Source organism: Ochotona curzoniae, unplaced genomic scaffold, assembly GCF_017591425.1.
Source record: "Ochotona curzoniae isolate NIBS_2020 unplaced genomic scaffold, NIBS_Ocur_1.0 contig_3520, whole genome shotgun sequence".
NCBI classification, from domain to species: domain Eukaryota; kingdom Metazoa; phylum Chordata; class Mammalia; order Lagomorpha; family Ochotonidae; genus Ochotona; species Ochotona curzoniae.
The window spans coordinates 31,487,080-31,509,106 of NW_024465894.1; the positions used below are offsets into that span (position 1 = coordinate 31,487,080).

The 22,027-nt window shown below is 50.8% G+C and overlaps 2 protein-coding genes and 1 non-coding gene across 6 annotated transcripts; all 3 read left to right on the forward strand.

Annotated features, from left to right (window-relative positions):
- The first annotated feature begins 1,794 nt into the window (after window positions 1-1,794).
- On the forward strand, window positions 1,795-5,988 carry PCNA (proliferating cell nuclear antigen). Its single transcript, XM_040980991.1, has 6 exons — window positions 1,795-2,149; window positions 2,754-2,851; window positions 2,992-3,059; window positions 4,056-4,250; window positions 5,402-5,525; window positions 5,607-5,988. The coding sequence occupies exons 1-6, from the start codon at window positions 1,929-1,931 to the stop codon at window positions 5,684-5,686; spliced, it is 786 nt and encodes a 261-aa protein (XP_040836925.1). The 5' UTR covers window positions 1,795-1,928; the 3' UTR covers window positions 5,687-5,988.
- Window positions 5,989-7,816: 1,828 nt separating this feature from the next.
- TMEM230 (transmembrane protein 230) lies at window positions 7,817-20,222 on the forward strand. Of its 4 annotated transcripts, none has more exons than XM_040980995.1 (4): window positions 7,817-7,977; window positions 9,893-10,036; window positions 11,237-11,359; window positions 12,538-13,378. In XM_040980995.1, exons 2-4 carry the CDS (start codon window positions 9,941-9,943, stop codon window positions 12,712-12,714), a joined length of 396 nt encoding a protein of 131 aa, XP_040836929.1. In that variant the 5' UTR covers window positions 7,817-7,977; window positions 9,893-9,940; the 3' UTR covers window positions 12,715-13,378. The 4 variants fall into 4 exon arrangements, with proteins under 4 accessions (XP_040836929.1, XP_040836928.1, XP_040836927.1 ...); XM_040980994.1 differs by lacking the exon at window positions 12,538-13,378 and adding an exon at window positions 19,937-20,222 and having other exon boundaries at window positions 7,896-7,977; window positions 9,916-10,036; XM_040980993.1 differs by lacking the exon at window positions 12,538-13,378 and adding an exon at window positions 15,314-16,383 and having other exon boundaries at window positions 7,896-7,977; window positions 9,916-10,036.
- Window positions 20,223-21,358: 1,136 nt separating this feature from the next.
- On the forward strand, window positions 21,359-21,460 carry LOC121157526. Its single transcript, XR_005884048.1, has one exon. It is a non-coding gene; the product is annotated as a U6 spliceosomal RNA (small nuclear RNA).
- Window positions 21,461-22,027: the final 567 nt, after the last annotated feature.

The window sequence follows — 22,027 nt, forward strand, 5'->3', positions numbered from 1 at the left end:
TGCTGGACAAGTACATCTCAGATCTGAATGCTCATTAGGATGACCCAGGCAGCTTTAACAATACTAACGGAGAAACTACGTCAGAACGTCTAAGTATGTTCTAGACTACAATAAATAAATGTATCTTCAGTGCTTTCAAGAAAAAAAAAATAAAGCGGGGGGGGAGGTGTAGTGCAGTGGCTTAACCTGTCACTTTTTGAAAAATTTATTTTATTTTTATTGGAAAGTCAAATATACAGAGAGGAGGAGAGACAGAGAGGAAGGTCTTGCATCCATTGACTCACTCCCCAAATGACTGCAATAGCTGGTGCTAAGCTGATCAGGAGCCAGGAGCTCTACTAGGTCTCCCAAGGCTTTGGGTCATTCTCAGCTGCTTTCCCAGACCACAAGCTGGATGGGAAGCAGAGCCACCGGGATTAGAACCGGTGTCCATATGGGATCCCAGTACATTCAAGGGAAGGACTTTAGCCACTAGGCCACCCCACTGGGCCTTAACCTGCCACTTGTACTAAACAAAGTCGCTGTTCATGATCCAGTTACTGCACTCCCCACCCAGCTTCCTGCTAGGGCAGCCTGGGAAGCAACTGCAGATGGCTCAGGCAGTCAGGACCCTGCCTTGAGCGAGAGTCAGATTGAGTCTGCCCCCTGGGTCTCATCTGGCCCAGCCCAGGTTGCTGCTCTTTCTGCATTTCCAATACAATGAAGATTAACAATAACAACAACAACAAAAACAACTGAACTCATACTAAGTAGGGAGTAGAGAGCTGAAGAATTCTACAGGCCAAGACATTAATAGGTACTGAAGAGAAATGCTGTAAACACAGCTCAAATAGCAACAAGCGAAAGTCTCCTCTGAGGCACTTCAATAAGCTCCTGGACCTGTGGGAGCTGCAGCCCAGCCGAGTAAGCCACGGCTTGCTATGCTCACATTTTATGGTGGTGTTTCAAGTTGAATTGTGACTCTGCTGCGGATCCAGCTGACGGTCAGGTGGTCTGGTCCCTGCCACTCACACGTGTGGGAGACCTGGGTGCGGCACCAGGCTCCTGGCTGTTACATGCCCTGGGGATGTGAGCCAGCAGAGGAAAGAGAGTGTGTGTGTGGAGGGGGGTGGGTGCTTCCTTTCAGTCGTTTTGCCTTTGAAATAAATCTTTAAATAAAGTACATGAAAAATGATTTTAAAGCCAAAGTTCATTTTGGTGCGAAATTGAAAGTTTTTACACAATGTACATTTTCTTTGAATTTTCTAAAGAACCCAAACATACATGGATTTGAAAACCTTTGCACCAAAATAAAATCTTTCATCCACCTGTCCACATATTTTCTTAAGTGCTTGTGTATGTTTCTCTGTGTTTTAGAGAAACGGTTAACATAACACATACTGATAAAATGTTTTCAATCAATAGGGATAATAAAAACTATGCAATTTTCAAGAAATACAAGCACATAAACATGCTCAAGAACTAGACGCCTCGGGCTTGCACGGCTGGACCCTCAGTAAGCGGCTGACCGGGTGGTCAGCGCCCCACGGCCCGGGACCCCGATGCCCGGGCATGCCTCGCGTGCCGCTTCCGGAACTGCACGAAACGCGGGAGCCTGGCATCACGTCACCGGGTGGCCTCCCGAGACGCGCGCGAGCCGGCCCCGCCCCTGCGCGGCAGCATCCAATGGCGAGTCGGGCGGGGGCGGACCCTGCGCAGAGCCGTGACGCGATTGGCCCTAGCGTTCGGGGGTGGGCGGGGCGGCGTGCTGACGCCGCAGCTCGGGGCGCAGGGGAGGAGCGCGCGCGGACGGACGCGGCGGCATTAAACGGTTGCCGGCGCCGCTCACGGGTCGCGGTCCTTGTGGGTCTGAGTCCTCCGTGGAGCCCGCCGCGTACGGCCGCCCGTCTTGAGCTTCGCGTCGGCCACGACCTTGCGACCCCGCCACCATGTTTGAGGCACGCCTGGTACAGGGCTCCATCTTGAAGAAGGTGCTGGAAGCGCTCAAGGACCTCATCAACGAGGCCTGCTGGGACATCAGCTCGGGCGGCGTGAACCTGCAGAGCATGGACTCGTCCCACGTCTCGCTGGTGCAGCTCACCCTGCGCTCCGAGGGCTTCGACACGTACCGCTGCGACCGCAACCTGGCCATGGGCGTGAACCTGACCAGGTGAGCTCCGGCTCCCCGGCTCCCCGGGGCTGGCCCGCCGCCATCCTCCCCACCCCGGCTCGTGGCGGGAGAGCCGCCAGCCGCGCGCTCATTGGCTGCCTCGGGCCCTCGGCGCCTTCCCATTGGCCTGCGGCGTCGTCGGGGGGCGGGACCCCGAAAAGCGCGCGCTGGCCGCCGCGCGGACCGGCCCTTTCCGCGCCAAAGCCACAAAAGCGGGCGGTGGCGGGAAAAGGCCCGTGGCCGGGTTCCCTGCCCACGAATGGGCACCTTGGGCCTCGCGGCCGACTTGGGCCGCTCCGTGACGGGCCCTGTCACCCCTCTCGGGTCCAAGGATGTTGCTGGGTGTTCATCACGAAGTCGTACCGGGCCTGTGCAAATCGTGGATGGGTGGATGGGGTTGCTCCCGAGGCATTCCCTGGTTTTCACCTAAGCCCAGCTTGGGTGTATCCTACCCGGAGGTGAACCCGTACCGGTGGGAGCGGGTCGCATCCCTGAGTGATGCCCCCATCACCTGTTCCGCCCCCATAGCCTGACGGGAGGAGGCGCTGGGAGTCCAGACACGGGGCAGGTGGTGGAATTCCATGCTGGGCCTTGTATGTTGTAGCATGTCCAAGATCCTGAAATGCGCTGGGAACGAGGACATCATCACCCTGAGGGCCGAGGACAATGCCGACACCTTGGCGCTGGTGTTCGAAGCCCCGAGTAAGTCTGAGCCTTGTGTTGCAGAAGATGAAAATGCCGCGAGTGGGTGAGGAATGGGACCGTGATGGCCGTGAAGTTCATGCTGTAACTATAAAGCACAATGTTCTTGAATAACAGATCTTTTTTTTTTCTTTTGGTAGATCAGGAGAAAGTTTCAGACTATGAAATGAAATTAATGGATTTAGATGTCGAACAGCTGGGAATCCCTGTGAGTATCGTTTTCTGATTGTATACAGTCGGGATAATTAAGTGAAATGTGTTAGTACCACCCAAGGCCTACTTGCTAACATCTTACAAAGAATATCTGTTGGTTCATTCCCCAAGCGGCCACGACCGAGCTTAACCAAAGCCAGGAGCCCGGATCCCCATCGGTCGGTGCAGGGTCCCAAAGCTTTGGGCTGTCCTAACTGCTTTCCCAGGCCACGAGCACAGAGCTGGATGGGAAGCAGGGCTGTCAGGATTAGAACTCACAGCCCCATATGGGATCCCAGTGTGTGCAAGGCCTTAGCCTCTAGGCTACCACCCAGGGCCCCCCATATCCACAGATTTTAATATTTGTATTGACATGCTTGCCACTTTACTGAATTGTAGCAGTCTAAAGTTCAATGTCTGTTAATTTCAATTTTTATTGCAGAATGCTTATTTGTATAGTCTACATTTTTTTTTTTCCTTAGCATGCTGCTTTGAGTAAATCTTACAGCTAGGCTAGAAATTGATTAGGTTGGCGTATTACTAAATGAGAACAGCTGTGTGGTGCTTCAGCTGCCTCATGTGCTCCCCTGATTTTTGGAAAGCAGGAAAACCTGTGCCACATCTCCATGCCCAGCCCCGGTGTTGTCTTGACCCGCTTCCAGAGAATGACAAGAAAGAGACCTTATACATTGTTCTTACACAGCACACTTGTTTCACATATGCATTTACTTATTTTTCAATTGTTAATTTGAGAGGCAGACCAACAAACTCAGGAAGGAAAGCTCTCACTCCCCAAGTAGCCAGTGGGTCCATGGGTCCCTCTGTCTCCCTCATGCACTTGGGCCGTCGCTTGCTGCTTTCCAGGTGCACTAACAGGAAGTTAGATGGGAGGCAGAGCAGCTGGGAACTGAGCCTGTGCCACTGTGCTGGTGCCTAAAAGTAGACTTTTCAAATTTTGCTTAAAGTGAGAACGCCAAGTTTCTGGCAACTGATCTTGAAGTTTGGTTTATAGGAACAAGAGTACAGCTGTGTAGTAAAAATGCCATCGGGTGAATTTGCACGCATATGCCGAGACTTGAGCCATATTGGAGACGCTGTTGTAATATCCTGTGCAAAAGATGGGGTGAAGTTTTCTGCCAGTGGAGAACTGGGAAATGGAAACATCAAGTTGTCGCAAACAAGTAATGTCGATAAAGAAGAAGAAGCTGTAAGTAGTAAAATTTTGAGTTTCATAGAATTTTGAGGAGAATTATAGCTAAAACAGATGAGATTGTTAATTAGTGGAAACTGAAAATTTTGCTATCATTAATTTTTACGTGATTTGTGAAGGGGTCTTAAAATCTAGGGGGAACATGTAACGGGAGAATACTGCATGGATTAAAAATTGCACCAAAGCAAGCTTCATTGCCTGCTAACTCTAAGTGCCCGGTTCTAAGCGCCATCCACTGAATGCAGGTTCTGTGCTTTCACAAGCCCCTGGACTTGGCCTAGGAGTCAGATTCAGGGTGTTTCAGGCTTACTTGCTAGCCTGAGCATCAGGTCAACTGTAATGTCAATAAAGGACAATTAATGACAGACATTCAAAGTGCTTAGCACAGGGTAAATGCTATTTTTTTCTTTTGTGTGTATGGTCACTCAAGTTTAAAAGAAGGAGAAACTGAAGATTTAAAACATGCCTTTTGACTTAAATTCCAACCTTTGTCCATTTTCAAAATCAGACGTTGAAATTCACTCAGGTTCATTCTTTCAGCCCACTACCCTCCCCGCCCCCCAATCACTTGCATTCTGTTGAAAGAAACAAAATAGTTGGTCACAGAACTTTCTAGTGTGGGTTTTTGCAGATGGTTTCCACGTGTGTTAACTCTTGACTATTAGCTGGTAGCTACAGCTGTCGGGGCTGTTGCTCTGTTGGCCCCGCAGCTGGGAGATGGACTTTCTAAGTGCTGTGGCTACTAGGAAGCACGAGGCTGTCTGGACACTGATGGCAGCAGCGGGCTTCTGGGGCCATTCAACTGACCTGGCTTGCTGAGTTAACTTTCTGATTAAGAATTACTTGGTAGAAATGTTCCACATCATGCAGTGATCCCTGGAGGTATCTCACTGGCTCACATTCTAAATGGCCGCCATGGCGAGGCCAGGGCCTGACTGAAGTCGTGAGCTTGGAGCCTCTTCTGCGACTTGTGTGTGTGCAGGACCCTCGCACTTGGATCACCCTCTGCCTTCCCAGACACCTTAGCAAAGAGCTGGCTGGGAAGTGCAGTCCCTGTGGGACGCCAGTCTCCCGCGTGGCTGGTCTGCCCACCATGCCGTACTGCCTGTCCCTTCAGATCTTAGCGTGAGCCTTGCTTTCTCTTGCAGGTGTCCATCGAGATGAACGAGCCAGTGCAGCTAACTTTTGCACTGAGGTACCTGAACTTCTTCACAAAAGCAACTCCACTTTCTCCTACAGTAACGCTCAGCATGTCGGCAGATGTTCCCCTTGGTAAGATCGTGAATTCTAGTCTTGTTTGTTGCTGATGTGTAATACTTAACTAGCCGTAACTAACTTCCTGTCTGCTTTCAGTTGTAGAATATAAAATTGCTGACATGGGACATCTTAAGTATTACTTGGCCCCCAAGATCGAGGATGAAGAAGGGTCTTAGGCATGAAAAACCCAACAAGATAAACCGAGCTCTTTGAGAAGTGCTTCTGAGATGCCAGTGGCCTGGAGCCTTTCCTTTCGCCAGATGTGTAACTTTCTGAGTACATATGTAGATATTTCCTGTAAATAACCTATTTCCCTTCATTTTCTACAATTTGTTTAAAATCCAAAGTCAAATCTGATCTTGTTAACTTAGAAATACCTCTGCCTTACTTAGAAATGCTCGTAATTTTTGTAACAAGGGTCTAAAATCTGAATGCAGTTTAAGATTGCTCAATTTAAATAAAGTTACCTGAATTGCAAGTGTCACACAGCAGTGTCTTCATTTGCATCTGTCCTAGTGATCTCCCGAGTTCGGTTTCTAGATTTTTTAAGCTTATTGGAAAGGCAGACATACAGAGAGGAAGATATTCTGTCCACTGACTCACTCCCCAATTGAGTGCAACAGCCGGAACTGTGCCAATCTGAAGCCAGGAGCCTCTTCTGGGTCTCCCATGTTGGTGCAGGGTCCCAAGGCTTTGGATCATCTTCAGCTGCTTTCCTAGGCCAGAGGCAGGGAGCTGGATGGGAAGTGGGACTGCCTGGATTAGAACCCGCGCCCATATGGGGTCCCAGTGTGTTCAAAGGCAATCGCACCATGCCCTTTTAGATTGGAGATCTTGCATATACCAATATGCTTCCCGTGTGACCATGAAGCCAGGGCTGGGCCAAGCCGAAGCTAGGAGTCTGAAATTCTGTCTACATCTCCCACTCTGGCCAGGACCCAAGAACTTGGGCCATCTAATGCTTAATGAGATTAAGAGCCTAGTGGCCAAATCGTTTCCTTGCATTCACCGGTTCATGTCCTAGCAGCTCCCTACTTGTAACCAGGGAAGCAGAAGGTGGCACAAGGAAGACACTCCTGGCTTTGGGTGAGCCTAGCTGCAGCCATTTAAAGTAAACCAGTGGACGGAAGATCTGTATCCTCTCTAGATACGGCTTTCCAAATTTTTACTTACTGGAGAGCCAGGCACAGGAGAGGAGAGATGGGAAGATTGGTCTGCCGGAACTGAGCTGACCAAGAGCCTCCTCCAGATCTCTCACACCGGCACGGGGTCCCAAGGCTTTGGGCTGTCCTCGACTGTTTTCCCAGGCCACAAGCAGAGAGCTGGATGGGAAGCAGGGCCACTGGGATTAGAACCTGCGCCCATATGGGATCCTGGTTCGTGCTAGGCAAGGACCTTAGCCTCTAGGCCACAGCACTGGGCCCAAAAACATCTTATGGAAAATATTAGCAGGGATCTGGGGGTTGTGATACCCAGATAGGATTCTGGTGTCAGGTGTGGTTTAATTTAACCTATTCTTTTTAAAGATTTGTTTTTATTGGAAAGGCGGATATACAGAGAGGAAGATCTTCCGTCCGGGTCTCCCACGCGGGTGCAGGCAGGGTCCCAAAGCTTTGGGCCGTCCTCGACTGCTTGCCCGGGCCACAGGCAGGGAGCTGGAAGGGAAGCGGGGCTGCCGGGATTAGAACCGGCGCCCATATGGGATCCCGGGCGTGCAAGGCGAGGACCTTTAACCACTGCGCCACCGCGCCACCGCGCCGGGCCCAATTTAACCTATTCTTGCTGAAGCTGCATGCCACAACTGAGGACAACCCTTGCTGCAGTATCTTGCTGGCGGGCTGGTGAGGTGACTCATACTGGGGTTAGACCTCCCCCATAGTGAGTATCTTAGTTGAGCATGGCCACAGAAGTGACCAGCCCAGGACTCCCCTTCGTCAGAATTCGGCTTCTGGTGCCGTTACAGCCAGCACTTCCAGAAGCATCTCCAGCCACGACAGGCTGCGGTCGGAGGTGGCCGTGTCCCAGCAGGCTCCCCGGGGCATTGACGGGCCGACTTCCGTTCCCCGCGGACAGTCACGGGCTTGCCGGGCATCCGACGGCCACGCGAGGGACTCCGGCTCCGGGGGCGCGGACGTGGGGCCGCCGCCGGTGCCTGCCGGGGCCGGAGACGACGCCCGGGGGGAGCAGGGGACGGGAGCAGGGGACGGGAACGACCCCCGAGGGGAGCCGGCAGCCGGCCCGGAGGCGGACGGCGCGGCGGGTGACGTCACGTCCGGCGCGCCCCTTCCGGCGGGAGGCCGTTGGCTGGGCGCGGCCGCGCCATGCTGGCCGGCGCGGAGCTCCGGTGAGGCGAGCGGCCCGCGCCCTCGGGGAGCCGCCCGCGCCCGCGCCCCGTCCCCTCCGAGAGCCCCCCGGGAGCCCCCGCACCGGCTCCGGCGCCGTCGGCTTCTCCTCGGGTCTGTCCCTGGTAAGGTGTGGAGGCCGGCGGGGAGGAGCTGCGGCGGGCGGGGATGGACGTTCGCGTCTCCCGCCCCTCACGCTGCGGGCTTTTTTCTTATTCTGAAGAGTTGATGACAGGCGTAAATTTAAATCCGACAGGATCGGTTTTCTCTCATAAGGAGTTTGAACTCAGTTTCATAAAATTGAAGTTAGAAATGGCCATGGAATCAGGATCAAAAAGTAAACGCCTTGATGCACAGTAAAATAACCTCTTTAAAAAGTATGTCCACTCGGTTTCTGAACTGCATGGATTGGATAAACAACAGACGTGTCGTGAACACATTTTGTTCACAGTGCTGCTTATTTTGCATAGCCGGTAAGCCATTTAAGACAGCTTGTGTATTGGCGGATTAAGTCTGTGTGAAACATTTAAAACAGTGCCTGCACCTTACCGAGACTGGTGTTACCATTACTGATGATGGTGCTAATTCACAAAACGCCTGAGAAAGGTCAGTGTTTGTGCAGTGTGGAAGGCCCTTACTGAAATATATCTTCTCTATTTAAATTATGCTTGCTCTTTAAAAATTCAACTACTGGGCCCAGCGGCATGGCCTAGTGGCTAAAGTCCTCAGCATGCATGTGCTGGGATCCCATGTGGGCACCGGTTCATATTCTGGCTGCTCCACCTCCCATCCAGCTCCCTGCTTGTGTCCTGGGAAAGCAGTTGAGGACGGCCCAAAGCTTTGGGACCCTGCATCCCTGTGGGAGACCTGGTTTCAGGTTGGCTGAGCTCCAGCTGTTGCAGCTACTTTGGGATTAAACCAGTAGATGAAACATACTTTTCTCTGTACATCTTACTTTCCAATGAAAAAAAAAAAAAAAGAAAAGCCTGAGAATTTAAAAAGTTGAAGTACCTTTGATGTCAGTGTGATGGTTTTCTTTTTATTTATTTTACTTTAGAGAGTTACAGAGAGAGCGAGGGAGAGACCGAGAGAAATATCTCCCATCTACTGGTTCACGCCCTGCGTGGCTCAAAGGTTAGAGCTGAGCTAATCCGAAACCAGGAACTTCTTCCAGGTCTCCCATGCGGGTGCAGGGTCCCAAGGCTTCGGGCCGTCCTCCGCTGCTTTCCCAGGCCACAGGCAGGGAGCTGGATGGGAGGTGGAGTCACCGGGGCGTGAGCCAACATCCATATGGGATGCCAGTGCTTGAAAGGGGAGTATTAGCCAAATGAACCACCGCACTGGCCCCAAATAGGTATTTGTACATTGTTCGTGTGAGTTTGTCACTTGAAGCAGGTAAGGATACAGGTTACCAGTTTAGCAAAGTTAAAATCAGTCTTTTAGAGTCTCTTAGACTGGTGGTGACCCAGTAGCCATGATATCATAGTCTACTTTGAATATTTTCAACAGTAAAATGTATTTTTTTTAAATACCTCTTTTTGGTAACTACAAACGTAATTTGGGCGATGACATCATTTTGCAGCGTCCGGGTGGGGCAGTGGCGGTCACAGTTGCAGCACTGGGGTAGTGTGTGAGCCAGGAGCCTATCCGGATTACAACACGAAGTCCTGCCCATCCTCCGTGTGGAAGGAGGGGAACCCTTCCGGAAGTGGGCAGCACGCTAACGGGGGGTGGGTTTGATCCCACCTTCTTCCTCCCTGGCACCATCGAGACAGTGGCTCGGGTCTGTTCTCCAAGGATGCTGGGACAGGCAAAGCTGTAACAGGGTGCTTTAAAGTGTGGACATGACATCCACCTGGGTTCAAGTCTCTTCACCTGCTGTGTGATGGCAGAGAGGGTTGGTGGCAAGACAGACATGGCCTTTTGGTGAGCTGGGCTGGGAGTCATCTCTGAGATGGTGTCTCACCGTGTCAGAGGGGAAGATGCGGCAGCGAGCCCTGAACCCCCGGCTGAGGTGCAGTGCACTTGGGAAGGTAGCAGGTGTTCTCCGGCTTGGTTTGCAGGCCGTCGCCACGGCTGCGTGTGAGGATGCCATCCCGCACTAACCTGGCTACCGGAATCCCCAGCAGTAAGGTGAAGTACTCGCGACTCTCCAGCACAGACGATGGCTACATCGACCTCCAGGTAAAGCCAGAACGGCCGCAGCCCTTCCTGGGGGGCTTAACCAACTCCTGTCCATTCAGCTCCGCGTCCCTCAGCCACGGCTCGCAGTAAGGCACTCTGAAACCGATTCTGTTGCTGTCCGTCTCTACTGTCCGTCTTCAGACTAACACCAGGACCCTGTACTAGGCAGGTTTTTATGTAGCTCATGCGAAAACTAATACTAGTAATAAGCTTGAGTTGTTTTGAAGTAAAAATCTTTTTTAAGGATTGTGTTTATTTGCACTTTAGTCCAAGTCAGTTCATCTTTTTAAGGGAGAAAGTAAGTGCTGAGGGCAGCAGCTGGTGGGGACCCTCCTTCTTCCCTGATGTCATACGATGCGATTTATTAAAGGTATTCTCTGTGACAAAAAGTAAAATAGTGACTGTTTCTCAGTTTGCATCCTTCTGAGACCATTGTATATAAAATAGCAAATAGCACCTCCTTTTGCCCACTTCTCCATCGGGTGGAATATTCTAGGTGGGGCTGTGATTGAGAAGGTCCCAGGAGCCATGTCCCTTTAAGCAGAGATGAACCTGCGCCGGCAGGAGAGCAAGAAATAGATGTGGGCAGCTGGCAGCCAGTTGGGCCAGGTGCCAGCCAGACCTCGGGGAAATTTGTCTCGAGTTTTAACCCTCAATTAAATTTATCCATAAGGCAGCTTCCTCGCTGCATGAAAAAAAGCAGAAATTGTCTGTCTGAAGTCTGTGAGCTGAGTTGATTTTGAGCTCCCGCAACTCTAGTCTTTCCTTCTTTGTAGCACGGTAGTCATTCCTTAATGCCCATTTATTGGTACTGCCATCCATGTGCCAGGCACCTGGTAGATAAGTCTGGTGGACCACTGACCGTCAGATAGTTTGTAGTTCCTTGGGATGTGGTGGGTGGATGACGGGTCGAGGGTGGCAGGGATGGGCGGCAGGGGTGGGCGGCCATGGGTCTCCCCAGGGGCTGTAGCACCCACAGCCACAGCTGGCTTTCCTGCCATGACACTCCGCTTCCTCCAGAGTTCCCTGGGTGGCTGGAGGTCCTTCAGGATGGAAGGAGTGCCCCTTTGCTCCTGGCATCCTCTCTGTTTTCAAGCGTGTTAGCCTCGCGACCTCACATGGTTCTCAGGGATCTTGTCGTCTCTGCCTTTTGGCTAAGATTAAGTGTCGGATCGAGCATCCTGTGTCTGTTTCCTTCAGTTCAAGAAAAGCCCTCCGAAGATCCCGTACAAGGCCATCGCGCTCGCCACCGTGCTGTTCCTGATTGGCGCCTTTCTCATCATCATCGGCTCTCTCCTGCTGGCGGGCTACATCAGCAAGGGGGTACGTGGGGTCCGCTGGGTGGGAGGCCGTGCCTTCGGTCCACCCACGGCAACCGGAGCTGGGCTGCTTCTGGATTTGCAAGACAAAGAAAAGGGTTTCCTTCATAGTGTGTTCTCTGATTACAACACACACTTCTCTTTCTCTAGGCCCCAGGTTTCTCCCATGGTGCCTGCGTGGTGGGAGGCAGCAGTAGGCAGAGGTGGCCTTGCTAGCGTCCGTGCCTCCTGCAGCAGCGGTTTCCTCTAGCCAATCTGGGTGCTTCCTGTTGCTGGTGCGGAGAGCCCCTCCCTGCAGTGGCCCTGCACTCCTCCTGTTGGAATTTAAATTTGTAGATCATGGGCTGGGCATTGATGGCTACTCATAGCTATGGGGTTGTCATTGTTGCTAGGTACCTTCTATCACAGGAAATAGATGTTTTATAGGAATAAGAGAAAAATCCTCTTTTTCTTCTTAAAGATTTATATATTTCTGGACCTTATTCAATGGCTCAGTTGGCTAATCATCTGTGTGAAAGTACTGGCATTCCTTATGGGCACCAGTTCATGTCCTGCCTGCTCTACTTCCCATCCAGCTCCCTGCTTGTGGCCTGGGAAAGTGGCAGAGGATGGCCCAAAGCCTTGAGACCCTGAACCCATGTGGGAGACCCTGAAGAAGCTCCTGACTCCCAGCTTCAGATCGAGAAGCTCAGCTCTGGCTGTCATAGTCGCTTGGAGAGTAAACCAGCAGATAGAAGATCTTTCTCTCTGTCTCATTCTGTCTGTGAAGTCTGCCTTTCCAATACAAAATTAAGCAAATAAACAAAAAATTTATTTGTTTTTACTTGATCCAGAGTTACAAAGAAAGAGAAGGACAGAAATCTCCCACCCACTTTTTTACTCCACAGTGGCCACAATGGCCAGAGCTGTGCTGGTCCAAAGCTAGGACGCAGGAGCTTCTTCCTATTCTCCCACATGGCTGCCAGGGCCCCAGGCCTTAGTCAAGCCTCCACTGCCTTCCCAGGTCATTAGCAGGGAGCTGAATCAGAAGTGAAGCAGTGGGAACTTAAACTAACACCCATATGTGAAGTGCATGCCATAAGCAGAGGATTAGCATGTTATGCCACCCCACGAGTCCCCAAAAACTTTCATGTTGACACTTCCAATGCAAATTAGAGATTATAAGTTTTTGCTTTTTTTCAGGTATATATTTATTTGAAAGAGCATCAGAGAGAGCTTCTCCTGGCACTAATGAATTCCTCAGATGGCTGCAGCAGTTGGGGCTGGACCAGGCTGAAGGCAGGAGTCAGGCACTCCATCTGGTCTTCCTCATGCGCGGCAGGGTCCAAGCACCCGGGTGATCATCTGCTCCCTTGCTAGGAAAGCAGGCAATTAGATCTGAAGAAGCAGAGCAGCCAGAACTTGAACCAACACTCCAGTATAGGGTGCCAGCACTGCAAGAAGCAGTGTGCTGCACTGTGCCACAATACTAGCTCCTAAAAGTTTTATTTATTCATCATTCAGGAGAAACAAACAGTGAGCCTGTGTCCACTGGTTCGCTGTCCCAAATGCCAATGATGGCTGGAGCTGGGCCAGGAGCAAGGAGTTCAGGGTCCTGGTGGTGGAGCCTCCCTGTCAGGAAGCCAGAGTCAGGCGCAGGTGGCCAGCTTAGAATTCTGATAGAGGTCATTCCCCTGATCTTAAATTTTCTGTTTTGTTACATGTGTATGTCAGTTCCCATTTTATCCATGAACTGCTTGTCTTATTCCACATTTTACACAAGTGATAGCTTTGAAATAGCAACACAGGGCCAGTGCTATGGCCTAGTAGGTAAAGCCGTGGCCTGTGGCATTGGTATCCCATGTGGGCGCTAGTTCAGGTTTCAGCTGCTCCAGTTCTGATCCAGCTCCCTGCGCATGGGAAAGCAATGGAGGATGGCCCAAATGCTTGGCCCTGTACCCATACGGTAGACTCAGGAAGCTCTGGGCTCCTGGCTGCTTCTGCTTTTTTCTTTTATTTTTACTGGAAAGGAAGATTAGATTTACAGAGAGGAGAAATAGGGAAAGATCTTTCATGTGCTGGTTCACTCCCTAAGTGGCCACTATGGCTGGAACTGAGCCAATTTGAAGCCAGCTTCTCCTGGGTCTCCCACATGAATTCAGGTTTTTCAAGGCTTTGGTTTTCCAGACCATATGGGCGCCGGTTCATATCCTGGCAGCCCCGCTTCCCATCTAGCTCCCTTGTCTGCTTGTGGCCTGGGAAAACAGTCGAGGATGGCCCAAAGCCTTGGGACCCTGCACCCGCATGGGAGACCCAGCAGAGGCTCCTGGCTCCTGGCTTCGGATCGGCACAGCATTGGTTGTTGCGGTCACTTGGGGAGTGAACCATCGGACGGAAGACCTTCCTGTCTCTCCTCCTCTCTGTGTATCTGACTTGGCTTTCAGACTTTGCCTTTTTGGTGCTCTGTCTGTGGTTCAGACATTCCCTCCCTGTTGAAGCTCACATGTTTGAGCATTTTGTACCACCTGGAGCCGCTTGCTTTACACATCTGACTTCATTTGTTTTCTGTAATAACCGTGTGAGGTAAATACTTCTTTTCCTATTTGTGGTTGAAGCCACCAAAACTATACAGGTCAGGTAAAGTGTCAGCCTACGTTGTTTAAGTATTATTCCTGAGAGAACGTGGCATAGCAGGTGTCACTGTTGCCTGCAAAGCCAGCATCCCGTGTGGGCGCCAGTTCAAGTCCTGGTTGTCCCCCTTGTGATCTAGCTCCCTGCTAATGGCAGAGGGCCCCTGCCACCCACGTGGGAGACCTGGCCGAAGCCCAGGAGGGCGTGGCACCGGGGGAGTGAGCCCGTGAATGGAAGACTTCTCTCTGTCTCCGACTCTCCCTCCTGTGTAACTCAGAAATCAGTCTTTAGTAAAAGAAACAGTGGGGAAAATCACAGAGAATAGGAAGAGTAAATTTAGCTATAAACTGCAGCTTAGGAAACCAGGCAGACAATGAGCTTCTAAGGGGACATGCAATCTTTGGCCACGTTTCCTGGCTCTGTTGCTCCGTCTGCGCAGCTGCAGAGGCAGGAGCCAGCACAGTCGCTGCCTGCGCTTGTAGAAATTGCCCACCCTCCTGCCCGAGTTGGAGCCCTTCGGGGCCGAGCTGAGGCCTGAGCCTGTGTGTTGGACCTGTGAAGTGTGCCTGTGGGAATCCACTCCAAGAATCTGAAAGGCCAGAAAAACCACCTAGGTTTACAGTGGTGCATGTTCTGAATTATCACACTGTGCCCCATCAATGTTTATAGTTTATAGTATATAGGTCTATGAAAATATTTGCTGGGAAAAAAGCTTAGTGTAACCTAATGGAGATTATCAAAAATGAAAAAGAGGGTCCAGCTTGATAGCCTAGTGGCTAAATCCTTGTCTTGCGTCCATCAGGATTTTATGTAGATGCCAGTTCTTGTCCTGGCTGCCCCACCTCCCATCCAGCTTCCTGCTTGTGGCTTGGGAAAGCCATAAAGGATGGCCCAAAGCCTCGGGGACCCTGAACTCATTTGGGAGACCGTGTCTCCTTTTCTCTGTATGTCTGCCTTTCCAGTTAAAAATAAATAATTTTTTTAAAAAAATTCCATTAAAAAAATAAAGGTGAGTGAGAAATAGTTAACTGAAGTTGTAGTATGTCCATTTCCTTGGAACATTGCATACTGTTGCACTTTCTCACACATGAAGACCTTGCTCTAGAGATGGGACATGGAATATGCCATGATCACAAGTAAGACTTTAGAAAAGGAGCGAGAGGAAATAAGCCAATATGTATCTTTGGATGAGAGTGGAAAATTTCTCTCTGAATTTGTAACACTGTGCTGTGTTTCTGCAATTTATATTCAGGAGTGAAAGACCCTTTTCCTCTGGTGGTGCACTACTCCATGAAAGTGCTTGGAAGTGATTCTTTGTACTTACGTATTTGCTTCCTTCTGCCACCAGGGGGCAGACCGAGCCGTTCCCGTGCTGATCATCGGCATCCTGGTGTTCCTGCCAGGATTTTACCACCTGCGCATCGCCTACTACGCATCCAAAGGCTACCGTGGCTACTCCTACGATGACATTCCAGACTTTGATGACTAGCACCCACCTGAGCCCCGAGAGGAGTCACCAGAGGGACTGCGCCCAGCGCTGAGATGCTGAGCTGAAGCAGTGGGGGACAGAGAAGGCGTTCTGCAGCTCGCAGATGTGTAACAACCAGTGGCTGGGTTCCACGAGGCTGTTCCAGAAATGCCAGCGGGGCTCACAAGTAGCTAATTAGGACATGCTCTCTTTTATTTAATCTCCTGGCCCTGGCAGAAGCTCTCACAAGTTTTTCCACGTGGGTACATGTCAAGGAAGAAGAGCGATGTTAACTGGCAGTGAAGCGGCCATTGCAGAGTGCAGCAGGGCGTCACCCACTCTCTTCTGAGTTGCCTTTGCAGTAGTCTTCATTGCCAGTTTGTCCTTGTAACAAATGGAAGAATGAAGTAGGTCTGATTTCTCATTACTACGTAATTTATTTTGAAAAGATCTGAATATCTTATCCCCTGCACACGTTCCTTCTTTCCATGTGAGTCCATTTGTAATGCCTTCTGCTTGCTCTCTTAGAAACAGCAGCTAGCGGTGTTTTAGACCATAGTAAGCGTTAGAATGTAAGCATTTTATCTGTGTATCTGTTCATCCCTTTTGATCGGCTCTGGTTCGGTTCCCCAGTGGAGACTTTGGGTCATTATGTCCTTTATATATCGGGGTGTTTGCGCACCTCGCCTTTGTGGAGTGGGCTCTTGGCCGGTGCCTTAGGGGAACGGGTGTCAGTGGCTTTGGTTCAGGGCTGCTACCTCTTGCTAACCCTTACTTCTCCAGCCTTCTATGAGCGCCGGCCAGGCTCTGCCAACTGGAACAGCGGCTGGATTTCCTTGGGTTGATTCTGTTTCTTAGCTTTCAAAATGTGACTTCAACACAGCAAATTAAAATGTAAGAATCTCAATATTAGACTTTTTGAGTGAATTTTAAATATATTCCAAAAAACATTTTCATGATTTGAAGATATTTCTTTTGTTGTTGTTGTTGTTAAAGATTATTTATTTTTATTACAAAGTCAGATATACAGAGAGGAGGAGAGACAGAGAGGAAGATCTTCCATCCGATGATTCACTCCCCAAGTGAGTACAATGGCCGGTACTGTGCCGATCCAAAGCCAGGATTCAGGAACCTCCTCCGGGTCTCCCACACGGTTGCAGGTCTCAAGGCTTTGGGCCGTCCTCCACTGCTTTCCCAGGCCACAAGCAGGGAGCTGGATGGGAAGTGGAGCTGCTGGGATTAGAACCGGCGCCCATATGGGATCCCGGCGCATTCAAGGCGAGGACTTTAGCCACTAGGCCATGCCACCGGGTCCTGAAGGTATTTCTGATCACAATACCAGAGCTACTTTTATTGTTAGGTAACTGGCATTGTGGGTCAGACTCTGCTTTCCATTCGTGCTGTGAGGTCGTGCTCTGGGGCAGCCAGAAGCATGGGCGGGCCATTCCCCAAGGCTCGGAAGGCTGTGGGGAGAGCAGGTGTTTAGGGGAATGTGGATTCAGTTTGGGAGATGATAGCACTGTGTGTACTCGGGAGGCACCATCACGCACGTGCATCTGGATGCTGGCAGGGGTCTAGGCTGGAGATAGCCTGTGCCATGGCATAGTAGGCCAAGCCTCTTCTTTGTGGTGCCAGCACTCCAAATGCCTGCCAGTTCATATCCTAGCTGCTCTACTTCCCATCCACCTCCCTGCTTGTGGCCTGGGAAAGCAGTAGAGGATGGTCCAAAGCCTTGGGACCCTGTAACCATGTGGGATACCCGGAGGAAGGTCCTGGCTCCTGGCTTCGGATCAGCTTGGCTCCAGTCATTGCCACCATTTGAGGAGTGAACCAGCAGATGAAAGATCTTTCTCTCTGTCTCCTCTGTAATTTTGCTATTCATATAAAGGTAAAATAAATGTTTTTCAAAAAGAAGGAAAACAAATCTCACAGCCACTGTTGACAGGGTTTGAAGAGCCCCCACAGGATGAGATATGTGAAGAAGAAAAGGCTTTTCAAAAGGAAGTGGCTCCGGGGGCCTGGGACGTCCTCTAAAGTGAGGTGCTTGTGGTCAGAGGGTGCTGCACAGTCTAGAGGAGAGGTGACACGGAAAGCTTTGCCAAAAGTATGTGCAATGCAAAACAACCACCACGTTTTGGCCAAACCCAATAATTTGTTTTTTGTTTGTTTTAAAGATTTATTGTCCGTGAGCAGTAGTCTAGTGGCTAAAGTCCTCGCCTTGCACACACTGGGATCCCCTACGGGTGCTGGTTTGTGTCCTGGCACCCCGCTCCCTGTCTGGCTCTCTGGGACTTGGGAAAGCAGATGAGGACGACCCAAAGCCTTGGAACCCTGCACCAACATGGGAAACCTGGAAGAGGCTCCTGGCTCCTGGCTCCAGATCTGCTCAGCCGTTGCGGTCACTTGGGGAGTGAATCATCAGACGGAAGATCCTCTTTGTCTCTCCCTCTCTCTGAATATTTGACTTTCCAACAAAAATGAGTTAGACTTAAAAAAAAAGATTTATTATTTATTTGAAAAAATTACAAAGAGTTTTCATCTGCTGTTTAACCCCCTCCACCCCAAGTGGCTGCACTGCAGGCCCTGGCCCAGGCCAAAGCCAGCAGCCTGGAGCTGCATCCGGGTATTCCACGTGGGAGGCGCGGAGTCCAGCACTTTCCAAGGCACATCAGCTGGTAGCTGGATCAAAGTTGGAGCCGCCAGGACTTCAACCAGGGCTCACATGAGATGCTGCCCTCGTAGTTAATGCCTTAACCTACTGCACCACAACACTGCCCTCCTCCTAAAGACATTAATGCTGCTGGTAGGGAAGAAATCAAAAGGGAACAGAACTATGGGGGCAGGCATTTTGCATAGCCGTTAAGATTGCTTTGTCATTTTGGGACCTCGGGGTTCAAGTCCCAGCTACATTTCCTCTGCAGCTGCCTGCTGAGTGTGCACTGGGCAACAGTGGATGCTCACTCAAGTGCTTGAATTTCTGCCTCCTATATGGGAATCCCAGAGTGAGCCATATGCTGCTGGCTTCAGCCTTGCTCAGCTGCAACGGTCCTTTGGAGAGTGAACAAATGGCTGGAAGGGTGTGTGTGTGTGTGTGTGTGTGTGTGTGTCCTTTGGAGAGTGAACAAATGGCTGGAAGGGTGTGTGTGTGTGTGTGTGTGTGTGTGTGTGTGTGTGTGTGTGTGTGTGTGTGTGTCATTTGGGGAGTGAACCAGTGGCTGGAAGGTGTGTGCCTGTGTGCTTTTCTCTGCCCCCCCTACTCACTCCCTTTCTATAACTTTCACATAAAAATACAGCTTTTTTTTTTTCTTAGCCAGTAATAGAACTAGGCCCTCTGATACATATGCAGGTATGCCAGGAGCAGCATAGGCTGCCGTGCTGGCCTTCCCAGATCCACAATGTCCAGAGTGCGATTTTCCACCCTGGGCATGCCATGGCAGGTCCTAGGAACAGACCCTGCTCCATCCTGCTTGGCACCGAGCACCTCATTCCCCAGGGAGCTGCCTTACCGTCTGCTGACGGGACACGCTCATCCTCTCTGGCACTGTTACGGAAGTGCTGTTCCTTAAGCCAGGATCAGTGCCTTGGCCGCCTGGCATTCACTGTAAGTCTTGGGGCTTCAGGGCAAAGATCAGGCCCTCTGGAAGAATGATGAATGGGCCTTGAAACCTCTGCCAAATGCTGCGCCAACCAGTTTTATTATGTGTTCTGTTTTAGTCCTTAGGAAAATTCTGAGGTCAGATGCTTACTAATAAGTGGTACTCAGATGTACCGAGTGCAGATTCCCCAGACTTGACGGAAAGACCATCTGCCGTGAGCAGCTGGACAGGTGAAGAAGTCGAGTGTGGGGAGGCTGGGCAGGAGGCACGGTGGAGGCCAAGGTCATTGGCAAATGTATGCTTTCCCTAAAAGCAGATGACTGCTCTGCCCTTGCCATCTGTTTTATTTGAAAGGCACAGCTCTTCTATCGCTGGGTCACTTCCCAAGTGGCTGCAATGGCCAGGTCTCCGCTGTGGGTGGCAGGGACCCCGGAACTCGCCCTGTCGTCTCTTGCCTGCCCAGACACGTTAGTAGGAGTCTGGACGTGTAACTGTTGATATAGGATGTTAGTGACAGCTTAACATGCGGCACCACTATCCTGCCCCTTGTAAACTTGGCCAGCCATGTACCCTGTCTCCTAACACCATTGGCTCTTTGGTTAGTCATCCATAAAGCTTAACAGTCCACCCCAGGTACTTCAGGTGTCCGCCCTGAAGATCCCAGGTCATTGCCACTCTGGAGATGAGCTTTACGTGGTCAGTGTCCAACTGGCCACTTCCCTTCTGGGAATTGTCAGGTGCTACAGGTGGTGATGGGGAAGGATAAGACTTAGTGCAGAAATTGCAAGCTGGAGGCCACCAGTGGCCTGCATTTGTTTTTCAAGATTTCACACATAGTGGGTTAAGCGGCCACTTGTGCTGTATCCGGTGCAGGTTCAAGTCGTGACTGTTTCTGCTTCCGATTCAGCTTCCCGCTAGTGCCCGTGGAAGACAGAAGAGGATGGTCCAAGGACACGGGCCCCTACTGTCCACGCAAGATCTGCCAGAGCTCTTTGTTGCCGACTTCATCCTGGCTCAGCTCTGACTGTTGCAACCATCCAGGAGTGAACCAGGAAGTTGTATGTTTTGCACTGTCTAGTGCTCTGCCTTTTAAATAAGTAAATAAGTCTCTTTTCTTAAGAAATGAAATTCACGTGGTCTTCACTGCTCTTGAAATAATCAGTCTGTGGTTCCTGAGTGGCTACAAGCAACTGCAAAGAGGAAGTGAGAGCTTTAGCTGAGCCAGATTCTTTAACTCAATGCATCCCTCACTATTGGTGGGGTTTTTTGGTTTGTTTTGCTTTTTAAAAATTTGTTTATTCAAAAGGCAGCATGATAGAGAGCTTCCATCTGCTGGTTTACTCCCCAAATGACTGCAACAGCTGGTGCTGGTCCAGGCCGAACCAGGAGCCCGGGTCTTCATCCAGGTCTCCTGTGGAGGTGGTAGGGAGCCCCAGGATTTGGGGCCCTGGCTACTGCTTCCCAGGTATATTAATAGGGAGCTAGACTGAAGCAGAGCAGCTAGCATTGGAACCAGTACACAGACGTGAGATGCCAGCTCCTCAAGCAGTGGCTTAACCCGCTGAGCAGTTGTAAGGCTGCTGTAATCCAAGTACAAGCTGCTTCACAGTGTGGTGTGTAGCGAACCCGGGGGCTAGGTGCTCCAGTTCTCTGAAAACGCAAGGGGGTGGTGAGGGCCGGAGTGCACTGCAGCTGGGAACCCTGAGGCAAGTGGTGCAGCCGGGCCTTCAGACCTCTGCTTGAGGCTTGTGCTAACCCTCCCGGCCTACACTTCCCTCTCTGCGCTTTCCTCATGTCTGTGGCCAGCACCCTGGGATCCCTCAGGAGTGCTAGAAGCATGAAGTGTAACAGAATCAGAACCTGCGTTACAGCGAGACCCAGTGGGGTGGGGGCAGTGAGGAGGTTACTGAGGAGCGCCAGTTTGGGCACAGCCTTGGATCCTTCACCTAAGATCTCAACTGGGGCGCCTGGGAGACACAGGCCCTCCCCTTTGGCCCGTCTCTCCTGCTAAAAATATAACTTCAGGGGTCCCACGCTATAGCCTAGTGGCTAAAGTCACGCTTTGCACACCTGGCAGCCCATATGGGTGCCAGCTCGTGTCCCAGCTGCTCCACTTTCCATCCAACTCCCTGCTTGTGACCTGGGAAAGCAGTAGAGGACGGCTCAAGGGCTTGAGACCCTGTACCCGTATGTGAGATCTGGAGGAAGTTCCCGGCTTGAGATCAGCTTAGCTCCGGCTGTTGTGGCCACTTGGGGTGTGAACCAGAGGGCAGAAAATCTTTCTGTCTCTTCTCTGTAAGTCTGCCTTTCCAATAAAAATGAGTTCCTCGTGCTCGCTTCGGCAGCACATATACTAAAATTGCAATGATACAGAGAAGATTGGCCCCTGCACAAGGATGACATGAAAATTTGTGAAGCATTCCATATTTAAAATAATAGTAAGTAAAGCTTTAAAATAAAAACATTACTTGTCAGGGTGTTCCTTATATATGTCATGCCATCTGCACTTAGAGACAGTTCTAACTCGACGACTTCTATTTCCTCGTCCTGCTTGACCGTTCTGCCTGGAATAGGCGTGAACAGAGTGAGCATCTCCATCTGGTTCCAGGTCTTGGAAAAATAACCTTGAACTTGATAGCACTGAGTATGAGGCCACCAGGGCTTGTCAAAATTGGCTTCCCTTGTGTTGTGGTGTATTCCTTCTGGTGAGTGGGGTTTTTTTGTTTGTTTGTTTTGTTTTTTGAAAGACAAATTTCCAGAGAGACAGAGAGAAAGCTCTTTCATCTTTCACTCTGCAGATGGCTGCCATGGCCAGAGTTAAGCCAATCTGAAGCCAGGAGCCAAGAACAACTTCTGGGTCTTTGATGTGGGTGCAGGGGCCGAAAACCTTGAGCCATTCTCCGCTGCTTTCCTAGGCCACAAGCAGGGAGCTGGGTGGGAAATGGAGCAGCCAGGACATGAACCAGTGCCCACATGGCATGCCAGCACTTGAAGGTGG

Coding starts and splice junctions, on each gene's coding strand:
- PCNA (XM_040980991.1), top strand. CDS start 1,929: ATGTTTGAGGCACGCCTGGTACAGGGCTCCATCTTGAAGAAGGTGCTG. Junction 3,060..4,055: donor TCGAACAGCTGGGAATCCCT/GTGAGTATCGTT, acceptor TTTGGTTTATAG/GAACAAGAGTACAGCTGTGT. Junction 4,251..5,401: donor TCGATAAAGAAGAAGAAGCT/GTAAGTAGTAAA, acceptor TTTCTCTTGCAG/GTGTCCATCGAGATGAACGA.
- TMEM230 (XM_040980995.1), top strand. CDS start 9,941: ATGCCATCCCGCACTAACCTGGCTACCGGAATCCCCAGCAGTAAGGTG. Junction 10,037..11,236: donor ATGGCTACATCGACCTCCAG/GTAAAGCCAGAA, acceptor TGTTTCCTTCAG/TTCAAGAAAAGCCCTCCGAA. Junction 11,360..12,537: donor CGGGCTACATCAGCAAGGGG/GTACGTGGGGTC, acceptor GCTTTTTTTCAG/GTATATATTTATTTGAAAGA.